This window comes from Salmo salar, chromosome 13 (assembly GCF_965601325.2).
Source record: "Salmo salar chromosome 13, fSalSal1, whole genome shotgun sequence".
Taxonomy (NCBI): domain Eukaryota; kingdom Metazoa; phylum Chordata; class Actinopteri; order Salmoniformes; family Salmonidae; genus Salmo; species Salmo salar.
In genome coordinates this window covers 65,759,974-65,787,188 of record NC_138303.1, presented here as the reverse complement: position 1 = coordinate 65,787,188, position 27,215 = coordinate 65,759,974, and the positions used below count along the sequence as shown (strand labels likewise).

At 43.2% G+C, this 27,215-nt stretch overlaps 1 protein-coding gene across 2 annotated transcripts in view; it reads right to left on the bottom strand.

The window, feature by feature from the left end:
- Positions 1–27,215, bottom strand: part of LOC106567556 (transmembrane protein 132E) — a 383,196-nt gene that overhangs the window by 52,378 nt on the left and 303,603 nt on the right. For both annotated transcript variants that reach the window (XM_014137017.3, XM_014137016.3), the window contains exon 3: positions 5,933–6,073. In XM_014137017.3, coding sequence (XP_013992492.1) covers positions 5,933–6,073 — 141 coding nt within the window. The remainder of the gene's footprint in view (positions 1–5,932; positions 6,074–27,215) is intronic.

The following is a 27,215-nucleotide window of genomic DNA, read 5'->3' as shown; positions in this document are numbered from 1 at the left end:
CTCCCTCAACGTGAGCAAGACAAAGGAGATGATCGTGGACTACAGGAAAAGGAATGCTGAACACGCCCCCATTCACATCAACAGGGCTATAGTGGAGCGGGCCGAGAGTTTCAAGACCTTGGTGTCCACATCACCAACAAAATATTGTCATAACTCTCCTGTGATGATCTGAAGGATCAGGTTACAGTGGGTCTGCTCTACAGTGTGCTCTCTCTCTCTTGGAGGGGGAGAGTGGGAAGTCGGCTGTTTTATGGTCGGTCATCAAATACGCTTATGGTCGGTCATCAAATACGCTGCCCCTATGCTCTGTAGTGTTCGAGTTTGGAATGTAAACAGTGGAACACAGAGAGACACTTGGACGTCAAAGGTTTGAAAAATTAAACAATATTTCTATTTTTGAGAATGTGGGTGTGGTCCTTGGACACTTAATCTTACATCTAGACGTTCCGCTAGCGGAACGCCTGCTCCAATATCCAATGATAGGCGTGGCGCGAATTACAAATTCCTCAAAAATCCCAAAACTTCCATTTTTCAAACATATGACTATTTTACACCATTTTAAAGACAAGACTCTCCTTTATCTAACCACACTGTCCGATTTCAAAAAGGTTTTACAGCGAAAGCAAAACATTAGATTATGTCAGCAGAGTACCCAGCCAGAAATAATCACACACCCATTTTTCAAGCTAGCATATAATGTCACAAAAAACAAAACCACAGCTAAATGCAGCACTAACCTTTGATGATCTTCATCAGATGACAATCCTAGGACATTATGTTATACAATACATGCATGTTTTGTTCAATCAAGTTCATATTTATATCAAAAACCAGCTTTTTACATTAGCATGTGACGTTCAGAACTAGCATTCCCACCGAACACTTCCGGTGAATTTACTAAATTACTCACGATAAACGTTCACAAAAAACATAACAATTATTTTAAGAATTATAGATACAGAACTCCTTTATGCAATCGCGGTGTCCGATTTTAAAATAGCTTTTCGGTGAAAGCACATTTTGCAATATTCTGAGTAGATAGCCCGGCCATCATGGCTAGCTATTTTGACGCCCACCATGTTTGGCCCTCACCAAACTCAGATTTACTATAAGAAAAATTGGATTACCTTTGCTGTTCTTTGTCAGAATGCACTCCCAGGACTTCTACTTCAATAACAAATGTTGGTTTGGTTCCAAATAATCCATAGTTTTATCCAAATAGCGGCGTTTTGTTCGTGCGTTCAAGACACTATCCGAAGGGTAAAGAAGGGTGACGCGCCCGGCGCGTTTCATGACAAATAATTTCAAAATATTCCATTACCGTACTTCGAAGCATGTCAAACGCTGTTTAAAATCAATTTTTATGCGATTTTTCTCATGAAAAAGCGATAATATTCCGACGGGAAACCCTGTTTTCGTTCAAAGACGAAAAAATAAAAACATGGAGTCGTCTCGTGCACGCGCCCCCAGTCTCATTGTTCTCAGATCGACCACTGTCCAAATGCGCTTCTGTTTTTCAGCCATGGCCTGCAAAGTCATCATTCAACGTTCTGGCGCCTTCTGAGAGCCTATGGGAGCGTTAGAAAATGTCACGTTACAGCAGAGATCCCCTGTTTTGGATAGAGATGATCAAGAAGGCCAAGAAATAGTCAGAGAGGGCACTTCCTGTTTGGAATCTTCTCAGGTTTTGGCCTGCCAAATGAGTTCTGTTATACTCACAGACAACATTCAAACAGTTTTAGAAACTTTGGAGTGTTTTCTATCCAAAGCTAATAATTATATGCATATTCTAGTTTCTGGGCAGGAGTAATAATCAGATTAAATCGGGTACGTTTTTTATCCGGCCGTGAAAATACTGCCCCCTATCCATAACAAGTTAAGGGGCAGTCATGACGAGTGTGTTTCATTTGGTGACCTCATGAAAGACAGGAAACATTCATTACTGTGTCTTTGGTTGTGTACACTTCATAATTATGGGGTTCACATCTAAATATTGTGAAACGTATGTGATTAAACATGGAACTATTTGTGAAAAGATGTAATGTGATGTTAACCTTCTGAATGAGAAAACATGGGTTTTCATATGAAGTTAACCAAACCAATGGCCACACCCACGTCAGCATAGACATTACGTCGGCATCATGGACTGCTCTTTTCTCAGAAGTGTGTAAAACCACTTCCTAGAAAATGTACATGAAGTCAGAGAATGCCGGGAAGGAGTCCCAATGTTGGAATGGCTTCAATTCTATAGGCCATTAGACCAGGAAATATGGAGCTGACGCTACATGTTGAAATGTAGCGTCAAAGACCATATAGCTGTAGTTTTGGCTACACGGCTGGAAATGGTTCAACTCTGAGACTAATCGATCACTACAGAACAAGAGCAAATCCTAGACGTATAACTACTAGTCTGCAGCTGGAAATTACGAAAGTTTAGTACGAGAACAACCACGGAAGCATCTATTCTATGCAACAACCATCTGTATGCCTGACGTATCCATTACAACAGACACTATCCAGAGCCGCTGAGAAAGCAACAACTACAAAAGACATTATGACCTCTGGGGAAGTTAAACAGAGACTCTGATGAACTGACTCTCCAGCAGATGGGCCGGCGATTCTCACAGAGAAGACAACAACGACATATGGGCGCAAATATATACATTGCATTTATTCTCGAATGAGTGGCCATTCATGTGCAAAGGATTAGCATTTCAATGAATATACAGTTGTATTCGGAAGATTAAATGTATTTGGCTAAGGTTTTTCACAATTCCTGACATTTAATCAGAGTAAAAATGCCCTGTCTTAGGTCAGTTAGGATCACCAATTCATTTTAAGAATGTGAAATATCAGAATAATAGTAGAGAGAATGATTTATTTCAGCTTTTATTTCTTTCATTACATTCCCAGTGGGTCAGAAGTCTACATACACTCAATTAGTATTTGGTAGCATTGCCTTTAAATTGTTTAACTTGGGTCAAACGTTTCGGATAGCCTTCCACAAGCTTCCCACAATAAGTTGGGTGAATTTTGGCCCATTCCTCTTGACAGAGCTGGAGTAACTGAGTCAGGTTTGTAGGCCTCCTTGCTCGCACACGCTTTTTCAGTTCTGCCCACACATTTTCTATAGGTTTGAGGTCAGGGCTTTGTGATGGCAACTCCAATACCTTGACTTTGTTGTCCTTAAGCCATTTTGCCACAACTATGGAAGTATGCTTGGGGTCATTGTCCACTTGGAAGACCCATTGCGACCAAGCTTTAACTTCCAGACTGATGTCTTGAGGTGATGCTTCAATATATCTACGTAATTTTCAATCCTCATGATGCCATCTATTTTGTGAAGTGCACCAGTCCCTCCTGCAGCAAAGCACCCCCACAACATGATGCTGCCACCCCTGTACTTCACGGTTAGGATGGTGTTCTTCGGCTTGCAAGCATCCCCCTTTTTCCTCCAAACATAACGATGGTCATTATGGCCAAACAGTTCTATTTTTGTTTCATCAGACCAGAGGACATTTCTCCAAAAAGTACGATCTTTGTCCCCATGTGCAGTTGCAAACAGTAGTCTGGCTTTTTTTATTGTGGTTTTGGAGCAGTGGCTTCTTCCTTGCTGAGCGGCCTTTCAGGTTATGTTGATATAGGACTCGTTTTACTGTGGATATAGATACTTTGGTACGTGTTTCCTCCAGCTTCTTCACAAGGTTCTTTGCTGTTGTTCTGGGATTGATTTGTACTTTTCACACCAAAGTACGTTCATCTCTAGGAGATAGAATGTGTTTCCTTCCTGAGCGGTATGAGAGCTGCGTCGTCCCATTGTGTTTATACTTGCATACTCTTTTCTGGAATGTTCCAAGCTGTTTAAAGGCACAGTCAACTTAGTGAATGTAAACTTCTGACCCACTGGAATTGTGATACAGTGAATTATAAGTGAAATAATCTGTCTGTAAACAATTGTTGGAAAAATTACTTGTGTCATGCACAATGTAGATGTCCTAACCGACTTGCCAAAACTATAGTTTGTTAACAAGAAATGTGTGGAGTGGTTGAAAAACGAGTTTTAATGACTACAACCTATGTGTATCTAAACCTCCGACATCAACTGTACTTATCAACTGTGAGTTGTCAATCCATTTTGTCTCTCCTGCTCTTTTGTAGCTCTACCCCTTTCAATTGTCTAGCAAGCAGTCATACCGGTTTAGCCCACTAGGGACTTATCAATGCATTGTGTTAGTAACCAATATCTACTGTTTGTTTGTTATGTATTTCTGTGATTATTTAGTTAGTAAATAAATAATTAAGCCAATTTGTATATTGCTGATTCATCATTTAGGCTAGGGTTCGTGCAGATATCCAAGGGTTTGCGACATTCAGTAATGAGAACTGATGAGGTAATAACGATACATCAATAGAAGACTAATCGATAAGATATGTCAATTTCTGAAGAGTCGATTCAGGAAATAGAGACTCCATAAACATTTTCCCGTGGTGCCTTCCTAGTTAATTAAAGTTTACATGATTAGTTTAATCACGTAATAATAATTACACATAGAGAATTGATTTGATAAAATAACAGTCATCACATTTAATGATATTCCAGACACAACACTATCATTGTCCAAACACACCAAGAAAGTCGCGAAGAACGATTTATCCCCCTCAGGGGACTGAAAAGTTTTGGCATGGTTACCCAGATCCTCAAAAAGTTATACAGCTGCACCACTGAGAGCATCGTGACCGGTTGCATCACCGCCTGGTATGGCAACTGCTCGGCATCAGACCGTAAGGCGATACAGAGGGTAGTTCATCACTGGGGCCAAGCTTCCTGCCATCCAGGACCTATATACTAGGCGGTGCCATAGGAAGGCCCAAAAAAATTGTCAGACTCCAGTCACCCAAGTCATAAACAATTCCCTCTGCTACTGCACGGCAAGCGGTAACGGAGCACCAAGTCTGGGTCCAAAAGGCTCCTTAACAGCTTCTACCCCAAGCCATAAGGCTGCTGAACAATTAATCAAATGGCCACCCAGACTATTTGCATTGACCCCCCCCCCCCCCCCCCCCTTTGTTTTTACACTGCTTCTACTCGCTGTTTAATATCTATGCATAGTCACTTTACCCCTACCTACATGTACAAATTACCTCAACTAACCTGTACCCCCGGACATTGACTCGATACCGGTACCCCCATATCCTTTTTTTCTACTTTAGATTATTTTGTAAATCTTTTCTTAACACTATTTTCTTAAAACTGCATTGTTGGTTAAGGGCTTGTAAGTAAGAATTTCATGGTAAGGTCTACCTACACCTGTTGTATTCGGCGCATGTGACAAATAAAATTTGATATAATCATGGGTACCTTTGCCCAGTGACAGGCAAAGATATTGCTGCCATTTTTGGCAATGACAGAATCCCATCTCCATGGCACTGTAATGCAGCAACATATTAAAGTTAAACTGTACATATCATTTTGGCATTTTTCTATTGGTTTTGTCTACACATAAAATGGATCCATCACTGATTTTGATTATCAAGCTGTAAAAAGCATGCATTTGAAAACTACAGTTTAATTTAGTGGTCCACCAATCAGCTTTCTGCCAAGCAGGGAACATTTTTGAAATCATTGGTGTAAGCATATCTTTTATGCGTATCATACCTTATCTAAATATATTTTTATGGCTTTGTATTTAAGCAATTCATTTAACAGAGCATATCCAAAGGTTTTTGGACAGCTACCCTAAACTGGATCCATATCTACAGTATATTGCAAATAGGTCTATTGTAAGTAGGACGTTTTGAAGATGTCTCGTATCGTCTTTCAATGAACAAACCATCTTAAAGTTTTTACCGGTGTGCTGGGCACGACCACCTTACTCACTCTGTGGTGTTTAAGTTAGATGTTTTGTGTTTAGTCCTAAGGCTGTTGACTTACCCGGCTTGTACTCCTTTGTTCTTGTTCACGTTGATGGTGGTGATGGAATGCTTTGCCCCGGACTGCACCTCCCAGTCCACAGTCCACTGGGCATTCTTTGACTTGGTTTGCAGAAGATTCACCCCTTTCTTCGCCTTGACCCTGTAATCGACAGATAAAAGGAATAAATCAACTTTATGAACAGTTCATGATTTATCTGCGAGGTCAGAGGCTGTCGGTTTGTTTTTATACTATAGTTCCACCATGTGCACTGTATTACATTGGGGCAAATACAATTTCAGAAGATCAATCATTGAAAGTTAATGTAGATCAGTGGTCACCAACCGGTCGATCACGGCATTCCTAGTCAATCACTAAACATTTCTGTAGAATAGTCAACGATAAAGCCTTGCGCTCCTTGTGCTGTTGGAGGTAGATGCACTTGATTCAGAAGCCCTGCATACCGGGTAGGCAAAGTTTTCCCATTTTGAACCATTTCATTTGTCTGAAGGGAGCTGAAGCAAGCTAAATCAAGTGCGCCTACTGCACTGGCCAATCGGATAGCTTAAATCACTGAGCCTACAGCTTCCACAACCCAACAGAAAAGTTTGATACTAGCCTACATGAGATTTCATAACTTTTAAACCATAACCAGAGAGAGATTGTGAAACAATACAGCAAAGAGCGAGTTCATGTTTTTATTCAGCACTGTCAACACTGTTTTTATTCAACACTTTTGCAAAACATAAAATGTGCTTCTCCCTACTCCCACTCGCGCTACAACCAGCACTGCAGCTACAATGAATATATCAGTAGGCATTAATTTTTATTATTAGCAGCTTGTTGTGTCTATTTTTATATCGAGGAATATTTCACCATCTCTGGTCATAGGAACAACATGAATTTGTGCATTAGGCATAAAAAACCTGGTGCGACTCAAGTTTCACCATCAGGTTAAGCTTACTGCACAAACATAATTCCTACAGAAGTATTTTTATTAGGTTAATGTTGCATAGGCTTACATTTTTTAAGTCATGTTAAAAACAATAATCTGAGCGGTAGATCTCCGCTTGCTTTTTGACTCCGAAAGTGACCTCGACTCCGAAAAGGTTGGTGACCGCTGATGTATATGGACAATATGGTGATATATCTTATCTAAAGACAAAGGCTATTGCACTTGAGAGTATTTCTCAATCAGCCAACTGTATATTAAGCATCAGGAAAATGATAAAAATCCACTCCATATTCTTTTGCTCCATAATCTTTTGAGAGAGCCTAAATATTGTACTGCACAACGGTTTTTAAGACTATGATCCATTTCAGTGACTCTGATTAATTCCCCCATATAAATGAGAGGGTATGAGGAATGTGAATTGAGCTTGCCCTAGCACTCGCACAAAGCCGAGTAATGAGTGAGCGTAGCAAATCAGAAAGGTTCAGCTGTGACTAGTAATAAGCACTGATTCTGTAATACTCTCGCCAGCTTTGTAGCTCTGATAGAGGAAAATGGAGGAGCCTGTGTGAACTACTTCGGCTAAGACACTACTATTATTTATTAATTCCACACAGATGCCGTCTGCCATGGCAACTTCTATTAAGCACTGCGCTGAAGTGGATGACTGCTAAACAAGAGCGGTTAGCTCTAAATGCTCCTAATCCTTCAAGGCCATATAGCTAAAATGTATTGAGTGCAAACACAAACTCTGAAAGAGCATTTAAGAAATGACTTCTCTTTAACCCTCACTGTGTTTTAATTAACTGTTGTATGTAACCTTGTATGTAACCTATGGAGAATCATCTTGTTTAGCACATTTAGCTAACGTGGATTGGTGCATAGCTCTTCATCCATCTAGTCTTGAATACATTTCTCAGATTGTCAAAGAGTGTGGTTAACACCTTCAAACACAACAATCCAGCGATGGCTCTATGCAACGGAAAGCAACTATATTGAGTGACAGGTGCTCCTTGCCTCTGGATCATGAACAGCAATCTCAACAATCATCTCGAGCACTCCCAATATCTATCTTGTTTATCACTCCAAGTAAACAGCTTCGAGGTTTGACAATCAGTACAGAGCCTTGCAGCTGAAGAGCCGGAGGAAAAGAGAAGGAAGAAAACCTGGCTGGCAGGGATATGTTCTTAAGAGGGGCATGCTGGGAAAATTAGAATGTTCGAGCCAAGGAGACATCAGAGGGGATCGCAAATCAAAAACCTGCAACTGGCAATGTTCACATCTGATACAGAATTGACTCATATCTTTGTTGCAGTGCAGTGGAAGACACAGCTGTGAACCAAATTGTGTGTTTTCCAGAGGTTTGATGGTAACTAATTAACATAACATGATGATGCGTACAGTTAAGGCTTGTCAAAACAGCAAACTCCTTCCCATTTGTGCAACTTGGAGAGGATAAGAGTCAGCAGTATGCCTGGCAGGTTGTTCTGCGACCTATACATCAGAATTCTGACCATATTTCTCCAGGCTCTTGTAATCATATATACATTTTATTTTATTTAACTAGGCAAGTCAGTTAAGAACAAATTCTTATTTTCAATGACAGCCCCTTGTTCAGGGGCAGAATGACAGATTGTTACCTTGGGGATTTGATCTAGCAACCTTTCAGTTACTGGCCCAACGCTCTAACCACTAGGCTACCTGCCACCCCAAGGCTGACCAAAAATGTAAAAAGGGTGACAGCAAATTCATTGAGGGGGTGAATCTTTCTGCCGGCGTAACCCCCAACTGGTTTCAAACGCTCCCTCCCTTTGAACTGCCTGCTCCCTTTGCACTCCCTCCCTTTGCCTTTGAACTCCCTCCCTTTGCCTTTGAACTGCCTGCTCCCTCTGCACCCCCTCCCTTTGCCTTTGAACTGTCTGCTCCCTCTGCACTCAACTGATGACTGGACCATGACCAAGAGAGGCTGCAGCTCCCTGTTTTTCAATGAGGCCTAGGTTTACTCTTATCTCCCGCTCTACGCTGCTGACTGCCCTCTGAAAAAACACCTTCATTTTCAAATGGGAAATCTCTGAAGGTGCAAGGCAAGATTTGAATCTCTGTACGCAGTTATCGCACGCATCTTTCCCTAGGGAGTGAATCTGTGTGGAGGAACGGTGCACACCTGGAGTGTGCCCTTTCCAAACAGTAAACCCACAAACAGAGTTGGATTGGTTTGGTTCAGATGAAAGAAGACGGCTCTAAAGATCTAGCCCAGCTCCAAGTGTCACCTTCAGTACCAAGCTATGATGAGCAGACCACCTCCCGGTAAACAAGACAGAACACAGTGGGACTCTAACTGTTCAAAGTTGGCAAGGAGTCAACACCAAGACTTGGTTGTTAATGTGGTTTCAAGCCATCTGAATCCATGGCTTATAGGCAGTATTAATCCAGATAGCCCGTTACACTATGTTTATTCTTCACATTTACACAAGTCAAATTACAGCAAAGAGAAGGTTTTAACTGGAAACTAAAATATTAATAGAAACACTGTTGATTGTTCTTTAGGTTCGAGTCTAGTGCCCAATCCAGCCATATCTGCCTCTTCCCTCACTTTCCTTCCCCGTTTTCAGGCTCTCCCAGACACAACTCTCCTGTGTGTGAAATTATCCAGCATTCACAACAAATCCTTTGTTTAGAGACCACTCACAGATTGCACATCAGTTTTTTGGCAGTTGCTAGAGGTAGCATGTTGTGGTGGGGAGTGACAAAAACAAACATTTGACCATGTTGGCGGTGACAACAGCTCACAGATAAAGTGATTTGCCACCGTTGGGAGGCCAACGTTGGGCTTTCACGTCGGTACCCTCGGCAGACCTCGATGAGCAAACGCAGGCAAAAAAGTTAATAAATAGGAACTAAAATGTCAGCACTAGAACGTCTCAAAGGCATAATCTGCACTCCCTTTTGCTCTACTGTAAAAACAGGGCCTCTTCAACAACTAAATCTGGTCAGCAAAGCCTTTTTCCACTCATTCTGTTGACTGAAGCTCCATTAGTTTTTCTGATAGGCCACGTTACAGACAATTTCTCCACTTGGAGTTCTGCAGTCAAAACAAATTCCCATTCCATGACAATATATTATTTGGCTATCAATGTATGCTTGTCCTTGGCCCTGTGCTTGATGCAGTGCCCATTTCACGTGACGTGAGTCAATCCGTGACATAACAGCTCGCCATGATATGTTCAAGGAAGCTTGCGAAACCTTATTATATGTTTCCAGGACTTTGCACCCTTGAATTGGCAGCTTTTTAAAAATGTTATTTAACTAGGTAAGTCAGTTAAGAACACATTCTTATTTACAATGACGGCCTTCCCCAGCCAAACCCAGACGATGCTGGGCCAATTGTGCGCCGCCCTATGGGACTCCCAATCACGGTAGGATGCGATACAGCCTGGATTGGAACCAGGGACTGTAGTGATTCCTCTTGCACTGAGATGCAGTGCCTTAGACCGCTGCGCCACTCGGGAGTCCGAGTTTGATGTAATGTGAGGCTCAAACATATTCCGGTGCCACTCCACATAAGCCATGAATTGCACTGACAGAGCTATTATTTAAAAACTGCCACAACCATGGATTATGTTTACAAGGTGCGCTGCTAGTGAACTGCTGTAGAAAATATCACAAGAGACTAGTAAATAACCTTTTACACAAAGGCACCATTCAACAGGGGTTCATTGAAGGTCCACAAGTAGTTCATGAGTAGTTATTTATTGAATTGTGATCTCAGATATTGTGTATGCCGGACCTTGAGACTCACTGTTCGGCATAAAATACAATGTTGACCATAGTCCTTTCTGATATCCCTCGTACCTGTACATTATATCAAAAGTAAAGTCTCATCAGGCACAAAGTTGACTAAAGAGATAGAGAGAGCAAGAGAGAGACCTAAGTTTTTGCATCGCCTCGGGGGAGCAGCGCATGCCTCCTGCTCATTATTGTGGGAATATGAGAGGAACATCAATACGAGGCTGTGTCAACCTCCCTCTCTAGCCATGTGGACATTCTGCCATAATTGGCAGCGGGCAGCCATCAGGACAGATGTTCGCTTTGCAAAGAGATGCCTGGCACCCCAAAAAGATTGGATGCACTTGTCACACTGCTGACGCTCGCTCCTCTGACGGTAAACCAAGTGGCCAGCCTAGGCCACGTGAAGGGGCAGCCGCCACGGGTCGGGAATTATCAGTATTTTCAGTAATCTCTCGCTAAAACAATAGACGATAAGGGACGTGGACAGCGAGGGATGACCCGACAGTCAGGATTTACACTAATCTGACAAATCATCTGAGGAGAAATGGACCAAAGGCACGTATAATATGTTTTCTTGGGGCTCTTCGAAGATGCAGAGTATAGGAGCGTATAACTGTCGATCTGATAGGGCTCCACATGAGCATGCGTAAAGTGTATTAATCTGCGGCGAGGGCAAAAGGAGCCGAAAAAGAGAAACTGTTTTGACAAAAGCAGGAAAGGTTAACCGAATAATGACGATCATGTTTGTATTCGTAACTATCCAACTACCAATCTCAAAATGCAAAACAACTTTTAAGTTATCCTGATTATTTGAGCTGATAAAAGCTTGCACTTAATTTGATCAGCTTTACACCTGGCCCCTTGTTTTGACTCATCTAGCGGTCATGGCAGGGTTAAGTAGTTTCCACAAACCAAATAGGCAGTGAGAAAAAGTGTAGAAAACCAAAACAGAGAAGATGTAGAGCTGCCTCATAACAATCACGACAAGTCAAATATGGCTCCTGACTACTTACAATGAAATGCAATTACAGTACCCAAAACAGAGGCTGCCTGGGAGGGAGGAGGGGTTGAGAGAGCAGGTACGGCTCCTGTCTTATCTTTAAGTAGTGAGGCTGATGCGTTTCCCTCAAGTGGAGACTCCATTATCTGTGCCCTGATGGCACTGATGCAAATGCAGCCATCTGCACACACACATACGCACACACACACACAAACATGCAGGTGCACACACTCAGGCACACAAACACACACCCTGATGGCACTGATGCATGCAGCTATCTGCACACACAAACACTTATGCACACACACACACAAACCATAGATACACACACACAGGCACTGCATGACGGTGGTAGGGACAACGGTGGCTGGGAATCCGTCCTCCTGGAAAACAATTATTCTAAGTAGTTTTCCCATCAGCCGGAGCCATGAGCAGAAGACCCTCGGGTGAGCCAGAACCTTTCTGTGGAGGCAATCGGGAAAAAGCCGCTCTCCAATTTATTTGATAAGGCAAGTGGAACTGAGCGCTGCCAACAGACGCAGAGAACAAGAAAATCAGGGCTTCTCTGAAACCAAGTTGCTGAAATGTTCAGAGTTCACGAGAGAGAGAGAGAGAGAGAGAGAGAGAGAGAGAGAGAGAGAGAGAGAGAGAGAGAGAGAGAGAGAGAGAGAGAGAGAGGAGACATTTGCACATATATGAATGCTGCCAGAACAAAACAAGTTGTCACATTGTGATTGGATACTCGGTTACTCTCTGTGAGGAATCTGAATACCAATACACTTGACATGGTAAAATGATTTTCAGGGCGGGGGAGCCTTGACGATTACACAGGAAGCAGTGTGAGATTAAGTGCCGGGGAGAATTCTATTATTGTTATGCGGTTCAGAGAGCTTCTCCATCCGTCTTGATGCGGCGTCTCATCTCTCGACCCCTCTTGCCAACAGGAAATAAACATTAGCGCCATATTAATTTGATGGCGAGATAAATGTCATTTTGAGCACTTCTAAAGATCAACGAAATATCAGATTATATCCAGTGCTCATTGAATGTCAGAGGAAATACAGGAGACCTGGGATGGACTGACAGAGTAAGGAAACAAGAGGACAAAAGGGACAATCCCTCGATTTGGGTCAGCTTGTTTTTGGAAGGCCCCACATACATCTTAAAGCGTCCGGTACAAAAATTTTAACTAAAAGAGAAAAACAACTCCCACCAATTGATTGAACGATTACACAAGATGATAACAGTGGGGATCGGCGAGCACACGGCTTCCTAACGCAAACCCAGAGCTTCTAAACAGTGATGCCTCATGCTGCTGTTGCTGCTGTGAGTGGGCCAGTTCTGTTCTCCAAAGGAACCCTCTTTTCATCCTTTTCTCTCACGCACCATCTCTCATTATGTTCACACTGTTCTGTCAACCATACCTCCCCTTTCTACTCCCATGCACGATTCCCTTCCTCCTTCACCCCCTCGCCCCCTTGCTCCTTCCTCACTCAATGTCTATCCTCTTCAATAAATTACTTCCAACACATAGCTGTTCAATTAAACTTTTACTAGATATTGCTGGGGGCTTGTCTGTCTAATCAGGGGCTCTGTAGATATAGGTAATTCGTCTCACTAACCTACTATGTCGGGTGCCCTGATAAACCATCATGTAGCAGTCATGGCCTGTATTGACCAGCACCTATAAAGATAATTGCATTTTCATATCTCCCCAGTGAAATGGAGAGCAGTCATCCTTATAGACAGTAAATGGAGAAGACAGCTACTCACTGGCGCAACCTCCTCCTTTACTGCCCTGCAACACAGACTCTCAGACTCCTAGTTCTACTATATGGGTGTTGTGGAAGTGCAATACCACGAAGAAGCCACCAGGTGGCCCTCTGCTCACTGGGAGAAAGGGGGATGCCGAAGTGGGGCTATGAGAGACATACTGGGTGGGGAAGGTGTTAAAGTTATATTGGGTGGGGTTTTGGTGTTAATAAATGCAAAATGTGATCCTCACATGATAAGATATGCTGCGATTTCAAGCTGGATTCAAAAGGACAATCGCTAGTTTGCCATATACCCTATCTGGACTGTGTTCATCTTTTTCCCATTTCTAGACTTCGGGCAGGTGCTTCAGACCCACATAGCCAGGTGATTTATCAACAAATGATACTCAGTTTGGGCAATGTCTCGATAAATGTGTAAAAAAAAAAAAATCAACATCACCTAAGTCATTAAGCATCTCTCCACAAAAAACAAAGATACAAAAAATGTTGAAAGGAAATAAAGCTAACCAGTAGCACTGCAGCGTGCTTCCAAATGGCATGTTACCATTACTCCCCGCGACCTCCGCCTTAACTCCAGGTGGAAATGTGCCACTGTTTAATATACTCCGACCTGTCCTCACTGCAACCTCGCCTTAATCTATTTCCCCAGGCTGCTGTTAAATCGCTCTGCTTCAGCTCCCTCCATCTGCTCCCTTTCTTACCCTCCTCCCTCTCTTAACCCTCCCTCACTGATCCAAATGACTGTGCATTGAGTTTAACGCTGATTAGGAGGCAGCGCTATCCAGTTCACCACTCTTGGAGTTGGAGGAGGAGAGCAACAGCGTAGGGAGATATATCTGTCTGCATATTGGTTGGTTGGTTCCCCTGGCCAGCGATTACACGCCCATAGTGAATTTGGACAGTCGTTGTCCAGGATGGCCTTTTTTTAAATCAAAATAAACACATCCAGACTGCCTCAAATGAGGTCTCCATCTACAATCAAAGCAAAATGTGCTGAGCTCTGGGTTTCAAAGTCAATATGGGATCTAGGTTATACACCTCCCATATAACTTCATTTTTGAAAACGATGGAAGATGGTTTGTAAAGTGGGAGCGGCTAAGCCAAATGAAGCGTAACATGGAGGCAGCGCAGTTGATCGGTATTGTAACTGACCCTGATAATGATAACGATCACTGGCCATCAAACTGTAAAACATCAAGCGTGTGCAATAACTAATAAAAACAATGCGGGATAGTAAAACTCAGCAAAATCACTCAAGGCCTGGTGCATTAGGTGAGGGCTGCGGAATGACTTGGATTGCATTTCAAGAGGTTATTCCACTCCAACACACACACACACACACACACACACACACACACACACACACACACACACACACACACCACACACACACACACACACGAACCCAGTCAGGGTTCCACCCCAAAATCCTAAGGGGGCACAAAGTATGCCATAATCATTATACTTAAATCTATGTGTAAAAAATCTGTTTATTTTTCTGCATATCTAAGCATACCTCTTGAGCTGTCTATCTTCCTGACAGTTTTTTTTTTTTAAGAAACAAAATACTTCTCTGCATCTCTGCTAAGATCTGGGTAAAATATTGAAAGGAATGTAAGTGTTATTCAGTACATTTAGTAATTGCTTGCTTTTGTAAAGTCTACCAACCTTGCCAGCAGGCATGCCAGCTACGATAGTTAGACAAGCTACTGTAACTTGATTGATAGCCTGAAATGGCTTCTTGGTAGGTAATTATGTTGGGAGATTGGAAACCTATCGGGGCTAGCTAAAGCCAATTTCATAAAATTGCTAGGTGGCTTGTAGTATTACAGAGAAACAACAAACAATGATCTTTTTTTAAACAGGACAAATCTGAGGGGCACGTGCCCCTGTGCCCTCTATGGGCATGACGCCTCTGAAAAAAATAAAAAATAAAACATTGACAGGGGTGACAATGACACCACCCCCTCTTTAAAAAAAGAAAGCCATGGAATACCTAGATCGCTGAGCTGGAAGAGTGCCCTAACCCGTCGTCGTTGCCGTGACAATTTGCAATCCATGTTACATCAAGGGCTCAGACCAGATCACGAGGCATCATGGCTGATGAGGGAACATGTACCTTTCACACGCTCAGGGCCATGTGGTTTTTACAGCAAGTTTGCTGAAATGGAAGAAAGCATTATTTTGTGCAACCAGGCTTTTATAAAAGCAGCGTAAAACTCTCTCGATCTCACTCTCCTCTTTCTCTCCCTCCTACATGAGACAGGGCAGAGCAACTAAGGACAAAACCTAACCCTGAGCTGAGCCTGCTGACTGTGCCAGGCAGGCCTAGCACATTTGGTATTTCCCCCCCCCCCCTGGACTATTATTGGTGGGGTATTATTTGTCAGAGAGGTAGTGTGACACAATGCCCAAGGCATTGACACATCATCTTTCTAAGGCAATTGAAGCCAACAATAGCATTTCAAAGCCATTGACATGAAAATAAACCATTGACATGAAATCACGACAAATTACAGTGCATTCAGAAAGTATTCAGACCCTTTGACTTTTTCCACATTTTGTTACGTTGCAGCATAATTCTAAAATGGATTAAATACATTAAAATCCTTAGCAATCTACACACAATACCACTTAACGACAAAGCAAAAACAGGTTTTAGAAATTTTTGCAGATGTATAAAACATAAAAAACAAATATACCTTATTGACATAAGTATTCAGACCCTTTGCTATGAGACTCGAAATTGAGTTCAGGTGCAACCTGTTTCCATTGATCATCCTTGAGATGTTTCTACAACTTCATTGAAGTCCACCTGCGGTAAATGTCTATATAAAGGTCCCACAGCTGACATTGGATGCCAGAGCAAAAACAAGCCATGAGGTCGAAGGAATTATCAGTAGAGCTCAGAAACAGGATTGTGTTGAGGTGCAGATCTTTAAAAGGGTACCAAAAAATGTTTTGCAGCATTGAAGGTCCCAAAACACACAGTGGCCTCCATCATTCTTAAATGGAAGAAGTTTGGAACCACCAAGGCTCCTAGAGCTGGCCGCCCGGCCAAACTGAGCAATTGGGGAGAAGGGCATTGGTCAGGGAGGTGACCAAGAACCCACTAACCACTCTGATAGAGCTCTAGAGTTCCTCTGGGGAAATGAGAACCTTCCAGAAGGACAACCATCTCTGCAGCACTCCACCAATCAGGCCTTTATGGTAGAGTGGCCAGACGGAAGCCACTCCTCAGGAAAAGGCACATGACAGCTGCTTGGAGTTTGCCAAAAGGCATCTAAAGACTATCAGGCCATGAGAAACAAGATTCTCTGGTCTGATGAAAACAGGGTTGAACTCTTTGGCCTGAATGACAAGCATCATGTCTGGAGGAAACCTGGCACCATCCCCTACGGTGAAGCATGGTGGTGGCAGCATGTTTTTCAGCGGCAGGGACTAGGAGAATAGTCAGGATCGAGGGAAAAGATGAACGGGGAAAAGTACAAAGAAATCCTTGATGAAAACCTGCTCCAGAGAGATCAGGACCTCAGACTGGGGCGGAGGTTCGCCTTCCAACAGGACAACAAACCTAAGCACACAGCCAAGATATTGCAGGAGTGGCTTCGGGACAAGTCTCTGAATGTCCTTGAGTGGCCCAGCCAGAGCCCGGACTTAGACCCAGTCGAACATCTCTGGAGTGACCTGAAAATAGCTGTGCAGGAACGCTCCCCATCCAACCTGACGGAGCTTGAGAGGATCTGCAGAGAAGAATGGGAAAAACTCCCCAAATACACGTGCACCAAGCTTGTAGCTTCATACCCAAGAGGAATCAATGCTGTAATGACTGCGGAAGGTGCTTCAACAAAGAACTGAATAGGGTCGAAATACTTATGTAAATGTGATATTGGGTGATATATAAATTAGCAAACATTTCTAAAAACCTGTGTTGGCTTTGTCATTTATGGGGTATTGCGTGTAGATTGATGCGGAAAAACATGTTAGCCTGACAACATGTGGAAAAAGTCAAGGGGTCTGAATACATTCTGAAGGCACTGTATATTCCACTTCAAAGCGAGCTTCGTATTTGGGTTTTTCAAGAAAATGAGGGTAAGAAAGAAAACGTTCAAAATTAACCAGTGACTGGGGCTATTCTATCAAATCTCCATTATAACAAATGAATGTAAAATCATTCATTTCTCATGGAAGGGAACAGGCCCACCAATCAGTTGCCATGGGAACAAATGATGCCGTGAACCAGGCAAATTATTAAATAATGTGTACCAATTTGTAGGGAAATGAGTTCTGTCACTTGTGTCTCTTGGCAAAATATTTGAGAGACTTAATTTTCTATTGAAAAAAGCCAGGAAGAGAATAAAGCAACGTTCTCTCCCACTGTAAGAGTTGTGTGCTGAAAATAAATGAAGACTTCTCTCTTGTGTTTAGCATCTGCTTTGGTATTAAAGATTGAAGTGTCCAAATGTTAGACGGAGAAGGGCTTGGGTCACGGAAATCTTGTCTTAGCCTACTGCTGCAAAACCCTATACATTTCCCCAGATGCAATTCACAGCATACTTTCGGAATATTTGCCATGTGTGCGATCCTCATAGTATCTGGCATCACAGCTGAGCTGTATATCGAAACTCATGTGATTGGATAAAAGGATTACTTTCAGTTGAGTGTTAGAATTTAAAAGCATTGACATTAATGTTGGTGTAATGACTTTGGATGCCAAACTGGATCCCTTTAAATACGAGATTAAACTTTATTAACCTAAAGGGGTGAAAAACGAATGCTGTTTAGTACATATGGTTGAGTTTCACATACTTTGAAAGGTCACATAAAATCACCTCTAATATACGCCAATATAGTATGGTGGCTGGTAAATTTAATTTCATTCCCAAATTATACAGCTTGATTATACAATATCTTGTTTAATGTCAATACTTCAACTAATATGGCCATATGACATACTCTCATATCAGTATGTAGGCCAGTATAGTAGCATAGTAGCAGTAGCTAGCCTCAGCATTAGCCACCAATGAAAAGAGTGGCACTCCTATACCACATTTCTACTCCTCCGTTCCATTTCTCCACATACCACCCCCAACTCCCAGAACACCTGGCCCCCTTGTCCTGATCCTAAACACCACATATCATGCCCTGAGGGACTCCTTGGCACAATAATGGCATGCCGAGCCCGAAGTCTGGGGACTTCTGCTGGAACATGGCTGTCTGTTCCAATCGGCTGTCTGCCGTACACAGGGCTCCCCTACTCTGACAACACACAGTCCAAACAGGGGCTTAGTGGGCACACAGTGTGGAGCCACAGAGGGAGAAGTCCACCCCGCATGGCTCGTTATGTGTTGTCTTAAAGTTCTGGAGGAACAGCTGCTGAGATGAGGGATCAGCTTAGCATCAATTGTTACGCATAGAGAACGAGGCATAGAGAACAAAATCAAAAGCACTAGGGTGGCTAGCTGCTGTGTTGCCGGTTTTTATTAGTAAGAATAGATGTAGATTTGATAGTGCCATCTTTTGATCTTATTATAGCGGTAAGCATACCATCTGATGGCAAAAATGGCTGCTCAACACAAGGGAGTATTAGGATTCCAGGAGACCCACCACAACACTGTATCCTATGGGAATCTCTCCATGGTGCACTTGTCTGGAAACACAACGATGCCTTCAGAAACTCACTTTTTTCACCCTACACAGCCACATTTTTATTCTAGGCTAGAAGGCAGACATGAAGCGCGAGGGAGAGAGATTCCAATCAGCTATTTCATGGCTGTTTTTACCCTGGGTCTCTTGATTGTCTATTGGGCTTTAATAACTTCAATAAAACGGTAAGGGGGTCATGGCTCTCTCACAGAGCTGAGAGGCTGCGGCACTAAATAGCCATTAGAGAGCATGGGAGGGCATAGGAAATATCCATAACAAATCTGCCCCAGTGAGCTGGCAGACATCAATAATAAGGGGCTCCAGCTTCTCAAATGTATTCTCAATTAAATCAGCCTCACATAATGACCTCGGTCCAAGGGAGGCCAAGGGAACATCCACTGAGGGTCCTTTGGAAAAAAATAGAGAAACGTGTTTGGTCAGAGCTGTCATGGGGGCTTTACCCTAGCCTGCTATGGGGTTGGAGTGCAGCTGCATCAGAATACAGGTGGAGGAAAATATCAACAGTGATATTGCTTGGAGGATGGAAAGGCCAACTCAGGTTGAGATGCCCGAGGAATAGAGAGAGGCATTTCACTAACGAGAGGTGGTGAATTGCTTAAAACCAACATTTTCAGGAACAGTGGCAATACCCTGACATTCAGTTTAGCTGAATACGCAACTGTATGCAACTGCAATACAGAAACGTGTTTCTAGTTTCTCTTATAAAAGGTCTGACAAGCAAATCTTTATTTTACCTTATCAATAATTTGTTGCCTTTACATAAACAATGTTCAAACTGCTCACATTTTCATGATACATACTTAGCATTCACCATGCTAGGTTTGCTAGCTAACCTTGTCACCCCTCAATAGAGGGTAATCAAAATGGTTCGAAACCTGTCACCACTTAGGAAATACACATACAATGGGTCACATCCAGCTAATCACTACACCAAATCTACATTACGCCTCTATTCGAAAAGTGGCCATATTTGGACAACTTCACCGCTACTTGTGGCGAGGCAAGCACCATTTTTTGATTAATTGATTATGCTATGGGGAGGTGGCTGTAGAGAGCGAATGAGTGAGTTGAAGTCTCTGATGTGAGTAATTCTATTGAGTAATTCTGGTGACAAAATCTGTTTAAAGGCAGCATTCATCTTGCCGGCGACCATTGAAGGCAGCAACCACTCAGCTAATACTCAACCCAAGGATAGACATCAATATGGGAAAAGTCAGGTTAATCAAGCATGAGTATTGCAGCACTCATACAGTCCATTCGGAAATCTTCTTTGAAAAGGTGTTGCCGAAAGATAGGGCAGCCGCGCTTCTAGCCCCTAGGCAACTTTGCAGTATTTTGTTTTTTTATGTGTTATTTCGTACACTATTAGCCCAGAAAATTATGTGTGTTATTACATTCAACCGGAAAGAACGTTTGGACATCAGAGAGGCGGTAACTCACCAGCATTACGACCAGGAATACGACTTTTTTTTTCTTCTTTTCAATTACCCCCAGGGCAATTGAACTGATTCCAGAGGCTGATCCAAAGCACCGCAGGTGAAGAAGAGGTATTCGGAGTGGACTCCAAGTCCGACTCAGGAGGCACGCACATGTTCAGTCTCTGGATAATAAAGTTGACGAGCTCAGGGCGAGTATTTCCTTCCAGAGACATCAGGGATTGTAACATACTCTGTTTCATGGAAACATGGCTCTCTCTGGATATACTGTCTTTGTCCGTACAGCCAGTTGGGTTCTCAGTTCATCATGCTGACAGGAATAAATATATCTCCGGGAAGAAGGAGCGCAGGGGTGTATGTTTCATAATTAACTACTCATGGTGTGATTGAGATAACATACAGAAACTAAAGTCCTTTTGTTCACCCGACCAAGAATACCTCACAATCAAATGCTGTCCGTATTACCTCCCAAGAGAATTCTCTTCAGTTAGTCACAGCCGTGTATATTCCCCCTCAAGCCGATATCACGACGGCCCTCAACAAACTTTATGCAAACTGGAAACCACATATCCTGAGGCCGCATTTATTGTAGCCAGGTATTTTAACAAAAATAATCTGAGGAAAACACTACCGAAGTTCGACTAACACATTGGTTGTAGCACTCGAAATGACTACAATGCCCTCCCCAGCCCTCCCTTCGGAAAATCTGATGACAACTCCATTTTGATCCTTCCTTCCTATAGGCAGAAACTAAAACACGAAGTAATCGTGCTATGGACAATTGAGCGCTAGTCTGACCAATCGGAATCTATGCTTCAAGATTGTTTTGATCAGGCGGACAGGGATATGTTCTGGGTAGCCTCGAACAATAATATCGACGATAGGTTCCGGGTATGTTGTACCCACTGTGACTATTAAAATCTACCCAAACCAGAAACAATGGATAAATGACAGCATTTGCGCAAGACTGAAAGTGCGTACCACCGTATTTAAACATGGCAAGGTGACTGGGAATATTGCTGAATACAAACAGTGTAGTTATTCCCTCCGTAACACAATCAAACAGGCAAAATGTCAGTACAGAGACAAAGTGGAGTCACAATTCAATGGCTCAGACAACAGACCTATGTGGCAGGGTCTATAGACAATCGCGGACTACAAAGGGAGAACCTGTCAACGCGGAATACCGACGTCTCGCTTGCGGATAAGCTAAACACCTTTTTTCACCTGCTTTGAGGATAACACTGCGCCACCGATGCAGCCAGCTACAAAGGACTGTGGGCTCCCGTTCTCCGTGGCCGACGTGAATAAGACATTTAAGCGTGTTAACCCTCACAAAGCTGCTAGCCCAGAAAGGCCGCTCAGCAAGGAAGAAGCCACTGCTCCAAAACCGCCATAAAAAAGCCAGACTACGGTTTGCAACTGCACATGGGGACAAAGATCATACTTTTTTGACAAATGTCCTCTGGTCTGATGAAACAAAAATAGAACTGTTTGACCATAATGACCATCGTTATGTTTGGAGGAAAAAGGGGGATGCTTGCAAGCCGAAGAACGCCATCCCAACCGTGGGGTTGCAGCATCATGTTGTGGGGGTGCTTTGCTACAGGAGGGACTGGTGTACTTCACAAAATAGATGGCATCATGAGGGTGGAAAATTATGTGGATATATTGAAGCAACATCTCAAGACATCAGTCAGGAAGTTAAAGCTTGGTCGGAAATGGGTCTTCCAAATGGACAATGGCTTAAGGACAACAAATTCAAGGTATTGGAGTGGCCATCACAAAGCCCTGACCTCAATGGGCAAATGGGCCAATGGGCAAATGGGTCTTCCAAGTGGACAATGACCCCAAGCATACTTCCATAGTTGTGGCAAAATGGCTTAAGGACAACAAAGTCAAGGTATTGGAGTTGCCATCACAAAGCCCTGACCTCAAACCTATAGAAAATGTGTGGGCAGAACTAAAAACCGTGTGCGAACAAGGAGGCCTACAAACCTGACTCAGTTACTCCAGCTCTGTCAGGAGGAATGGGCCAAAATTCACCCAACTTATTGTGGGAAGCTTGTGGAAGGCTATCCGAAACGTTTGACCCAAGTTAAACAATTTAAAGGCAATGCTACCAAATACTAATTGAGTGTATGTAGACTTCTGACCCACTGGGAATGTGATGAAAGAAATAAAAGCTGAAATAAATACTTCTCTGCTATTATTCTGACATTTCAAATTCTGAAAATAAAGTGGTGATCCTAAGACAGGCAATTTCTTACGAGGATTAAATGTCAGGAACTGTGAAAAACTGAGTTTAAATGTATTTGGTTGAGGTGTATGTAAACTTCCAACTTCAACTGTATGTAAGAATGCTGTTCATTGACTATAACTCAGCACCAGATTACCCTCCAAGCTAATCATTAAGCTTGGGGCCCTGGGTCTAAACCCCACCCAGTGCAACTGGGTCCTGGACTTCTTGACGGGCCGCCACCAGTTGGTGAAGGTAGGAAACAACACCACTTCGCTGATCCTCAACACAGGGGCCCCACAAGGATACGTGCTCAGCCCCCTCGTGTTCTCGCTGTTTACTCATGACTGCGTGGTCATGCACGCCTCCAACTCAATCATCACGTTTGCAGACGACACAACAGTAGAAGGCCTGACTACCAACAACGACGAGACAGCCTACAGGGACCTGGGAGAGTGGTGTCAGGAAAATAACCTCTCACCCAATGTCAACAACACAAAGGAGCTGATCGTGGACTTCAGGAAAAAACAGAGGGAGCACCCCCCATCCACATCTATGGGACCGCAGGAGAAGGTGGAAAGCTTTAAGAAGAGTCTTGGTGGTTCCAAACTTCTTCCATTTAAGAATGATGGAGACCACTGTCTTCTTGGGGACCTTCAATGCTGCAGAAATATTTTGGTACCCCTCCCCAGATCTGCGCCTCGACACAATCCTGTCTCTGAGCTCTACGGACAATTCCGTAAGTATTTAAGTTTTTTTAAATAAGGTTGTTTAGTTTTTTTTAAATTTGCACAAATTTCAAATAAACTGTTTTTCTTTGTGGAGTATTGTGTGTAGGAATAATAATAATTTCATACATTTTAGACCCCTTGAAAAAGACAAGGGGTCTGAATACTTTCCCAAATGCACTGTATCTGTGGTATTAAAAATTACTGACTCGGTGGATTTCACAGAGTTTGGCTTGACAGTCTTGTCTTAGAATACATACAAAATGAAGTTTACCATGAAACATGTCATTGGAATGTTGAGAAGTAGATCAAATCAGACCGATCAGCAATGGACTTTGCACCCCATGTACCAATGACCTCCCTTAGAATCAGTCCAATATATTCCCACACGTTTATTCCATTGGTGTTCCAATGGATATCAGCATGAGCTGTTTGAGCCCCTCGTTCACCATTACTCATTCCCTTTAATGTAGGCTTCCACTGGATAGGCTCCTTGGCCATGTGCCGCCCCTTTTAACATTGAGCAACAACCAGGGGAGGGGGGAAATGCAACACAAACTGCACATCATATCTGTGTCCCAAAGGGCACCCTATTCCCTATGTAGTGCACTATTTAGGGAATGGGTGCTATTAGGAACGCACATATGCCACCTCCCTGAGTCCAAGAGAGATGTGGCACAGAGGGGGGCTGGGAGCTGCAGGGGAGGCTGGCTTCACGCCATGGCCTCTCTGATCCAACATCCATTTGCCACCCTGTCTCCTCCAAGACTACCGCACTTCTAGCGCACGGGGCATGTTTGTGCCTTGCAGAGTGTGTGTGTGTGTGTAGTCTCTGTGTACTTGTAGTCTGTGCTTGCACTCTCATCTCTCCTTGTGATTCTGTGACTGTGTGTGCAGTCTCTGTATGATTGAAATGATCTGTGTGTGTAAGCGAGGCTCTTTGTAGTGTGTGTGTGGCAGTCTCTTTGTGCTTGGAATCTGTCTATGTGTGTAAGCGTCTTTATAGTGTGTGTGTGTGTGTGTGTGTGTGTGTGTGTGTGTGTGTGTGTGTGTGTGTGTGTGTGTGTGTGTGTGTGTGTGTGTGTGTGTGTGTGTGTGTGTGTGTGTGTGTGTGTGCGTGTCTCTGCCTGGGTGATGGTGTCAGCGAGCCACACGACATATGCACCCAGCAGCCTGTCTCACCCGCCTGTTCTGGAGAGATACTTACTTACGCTGGCGCACATGTAAATGGGCCTACCCTTATCTCTGAGCCTCAGGCACAGCCCCCTGGGAAATGTGAGGCGTGGCAGTGGAAGGAGACCGGGAGAGCATTGACCAGGCAAAGCCCTTAGGTGCTGGACTGCAGGACATTGTGTCTGTGTCAAGGTAAGCACAGTAATGTACTCCAATTACCTTGCACCCCCATGCCCCTCGTTTGAATCATTTAAAGTTCTCTGTTCAAAACACACTTCAATGACAAAAGCCATTCCATGAAGCCACCAAGGCAAAGCAATTTTCTCCGCTGCGTCATAAGGCGAGCTGAGACAAGCTGTTATTTTTCTCTCTGTTGAAAATCGAAAAATTGGAAGACATAAGGACCGGGATGCTCTACCAAGCATGCCTTGTGTACACAGTACCTTCAGAAAGTATTCATACTCTACTTATTCCACATTTTGTTGTTTTACAGCCTAAATTCAAAATGGATTACACATCTACACACTATACACCATAATGACAAAGAGAAAAACATGTTTTATACATCTTTTTCAAATTTACTGAAAATTAAATATAGAAATAAACTCAGCAAAAAAGAAACGCCAACTCACTGTCAACTGCGTTTATTTTCATCAAACTTAACATGTGTAAATATTTGTATGAACATAAGATTCAACAACTGAGACATAAACTTTACAAGTTCCACAGACATGTGACTAACAAACATGGAATAATGTGTCCCTGAACAAAGGGGGGAAGGGGGGTCAAAATCAACAGTAACAGCCAGTATCTGGTGTGGCCATCAGCTGCATTAAGCACTGCAGTGCATCTTCTCTTCATGGACTCATGGATTGAGATCCGGGCTCTTCCCTGGCCATGGCAGAACACTGACATTCCTGTCTTGCAGGAAATCATGCACAGAATGAGCAGAATGGCTGGTGGCATTGTCTTGCTGGGGGATCATGTCAGGATGAGCCTGCAGGAAGGGTACCACATGAGGGAGGAGGATGTCTTCCCTGTAACGCACAGCGTTGAGATTGCCTGCAATGACAACAAGCTCAGTCCGATGATGCTGTGACACACCACCCCAGACCATGAAGGACCCTCCACCTCCAAATAGATCCTGCTCCTGAGTACAGGCCTCGGTGTAATGCTCATTCCTTTGAAGATAAACGCAAATCCGACCATCACCCCTGGTTAGAAAAAACCGCGACTCGTCAGTGAAGAGCACTTTTTGCCAGTCCTGTCTGGTCCAGCAACTATGGGTTTGTGCCCATAGGCGACGTTGTTGCCGGTGATGTCTGGTGAGGACCTGCCATACAACAGGCCTACAAGCCCTTAGTCCAGCCTCTCTCAGCCTATTGCGGACAGTCTGAGCACTGATAGAGGGATTGTGCTTTCCTGGTGTTACTCGGGCAGTTGTTGTTGTCATCCTGTACCTGTCTCGCAGGTGTGATGTTCGGATGCACCGATCCTGTGCAGGTGTTGTTACACGTGGTCTGCTACTGCGAGGACGATCAGCTGTCCGTCCTGTCTCCCTGTAGCGCTATCTTAGGCGTCTCACAGTACGGACATTGCAATGTATTGCCCTGGCCACATCTGCAGTCCTCATGCCTCCTTGCAGCATGCCTAAGGCACGTTCACACAGATGAGCAGGGACCCTGGGCATCTTTCTTTTGGTGTTTTTCAGAGTCAGTAGAAAGGCCTCTTTAGTGTCCTAAGTTTTCATAACTGTGACCTTAATTGCCTACCGTCTGTAAGCTGTTAGTGTCTTAATGACCGTTCCACAGGTACATGTTCACTAATTGTTTATGGTTCATTGAACAAGCATGGGAAACAGTATTTAAACCCTTTACAATGAAGATCTGTGAAGTTATTTGGATTTTTACAAATTATCTTTGAAAGACAGGGTCCTGAAAAAGGGACGTTTCTTTTTTTTGCTGAGTTTATTTAATTTACATAAGCATTCACACCCCTAATTGAATACATGTTAGTAGAGGTCGACCAATTAATCGGAATGGCCAATTAATTAGGGCCGATTTCAAGTTTTCATAACAATCGGTAATCGGTATTTTTGGCCACCGATTTGCCGATAAAAAAAAACAAAACTGTATGCTTTAAAAAAACATTTTTTTAACCTTTATTTAACTAGTCAAGTCAGTTAAAGAACACATTCTTATTTTCAATGACGGCCTAGGAACGGTGGGTTAACTGCCTTGTTCAGGGGCAGAATGACAGATTTTTACCTTGTCAGCTTGGGGATGCAACCTTACGTTAACTAGCCCAACGCTCTAACCACCTGCTTTACGTTGCCAAGGTAAGTTGCTAGCTAGCATTAAACTTATCTTATAAAAAAACAATCAATCAATCATAAACACTAGTTAACGACACATGGTTGATGATATTACTAGTTTATCTAGCCTGTCCTGCTTTGCATATAATCGATGTGGTGCGCATTCGCGAAAAAGGACTGTCTTTGCTCCGACGTGTACCTAACCATAAACATCAATGTCTTTCTTAAAAT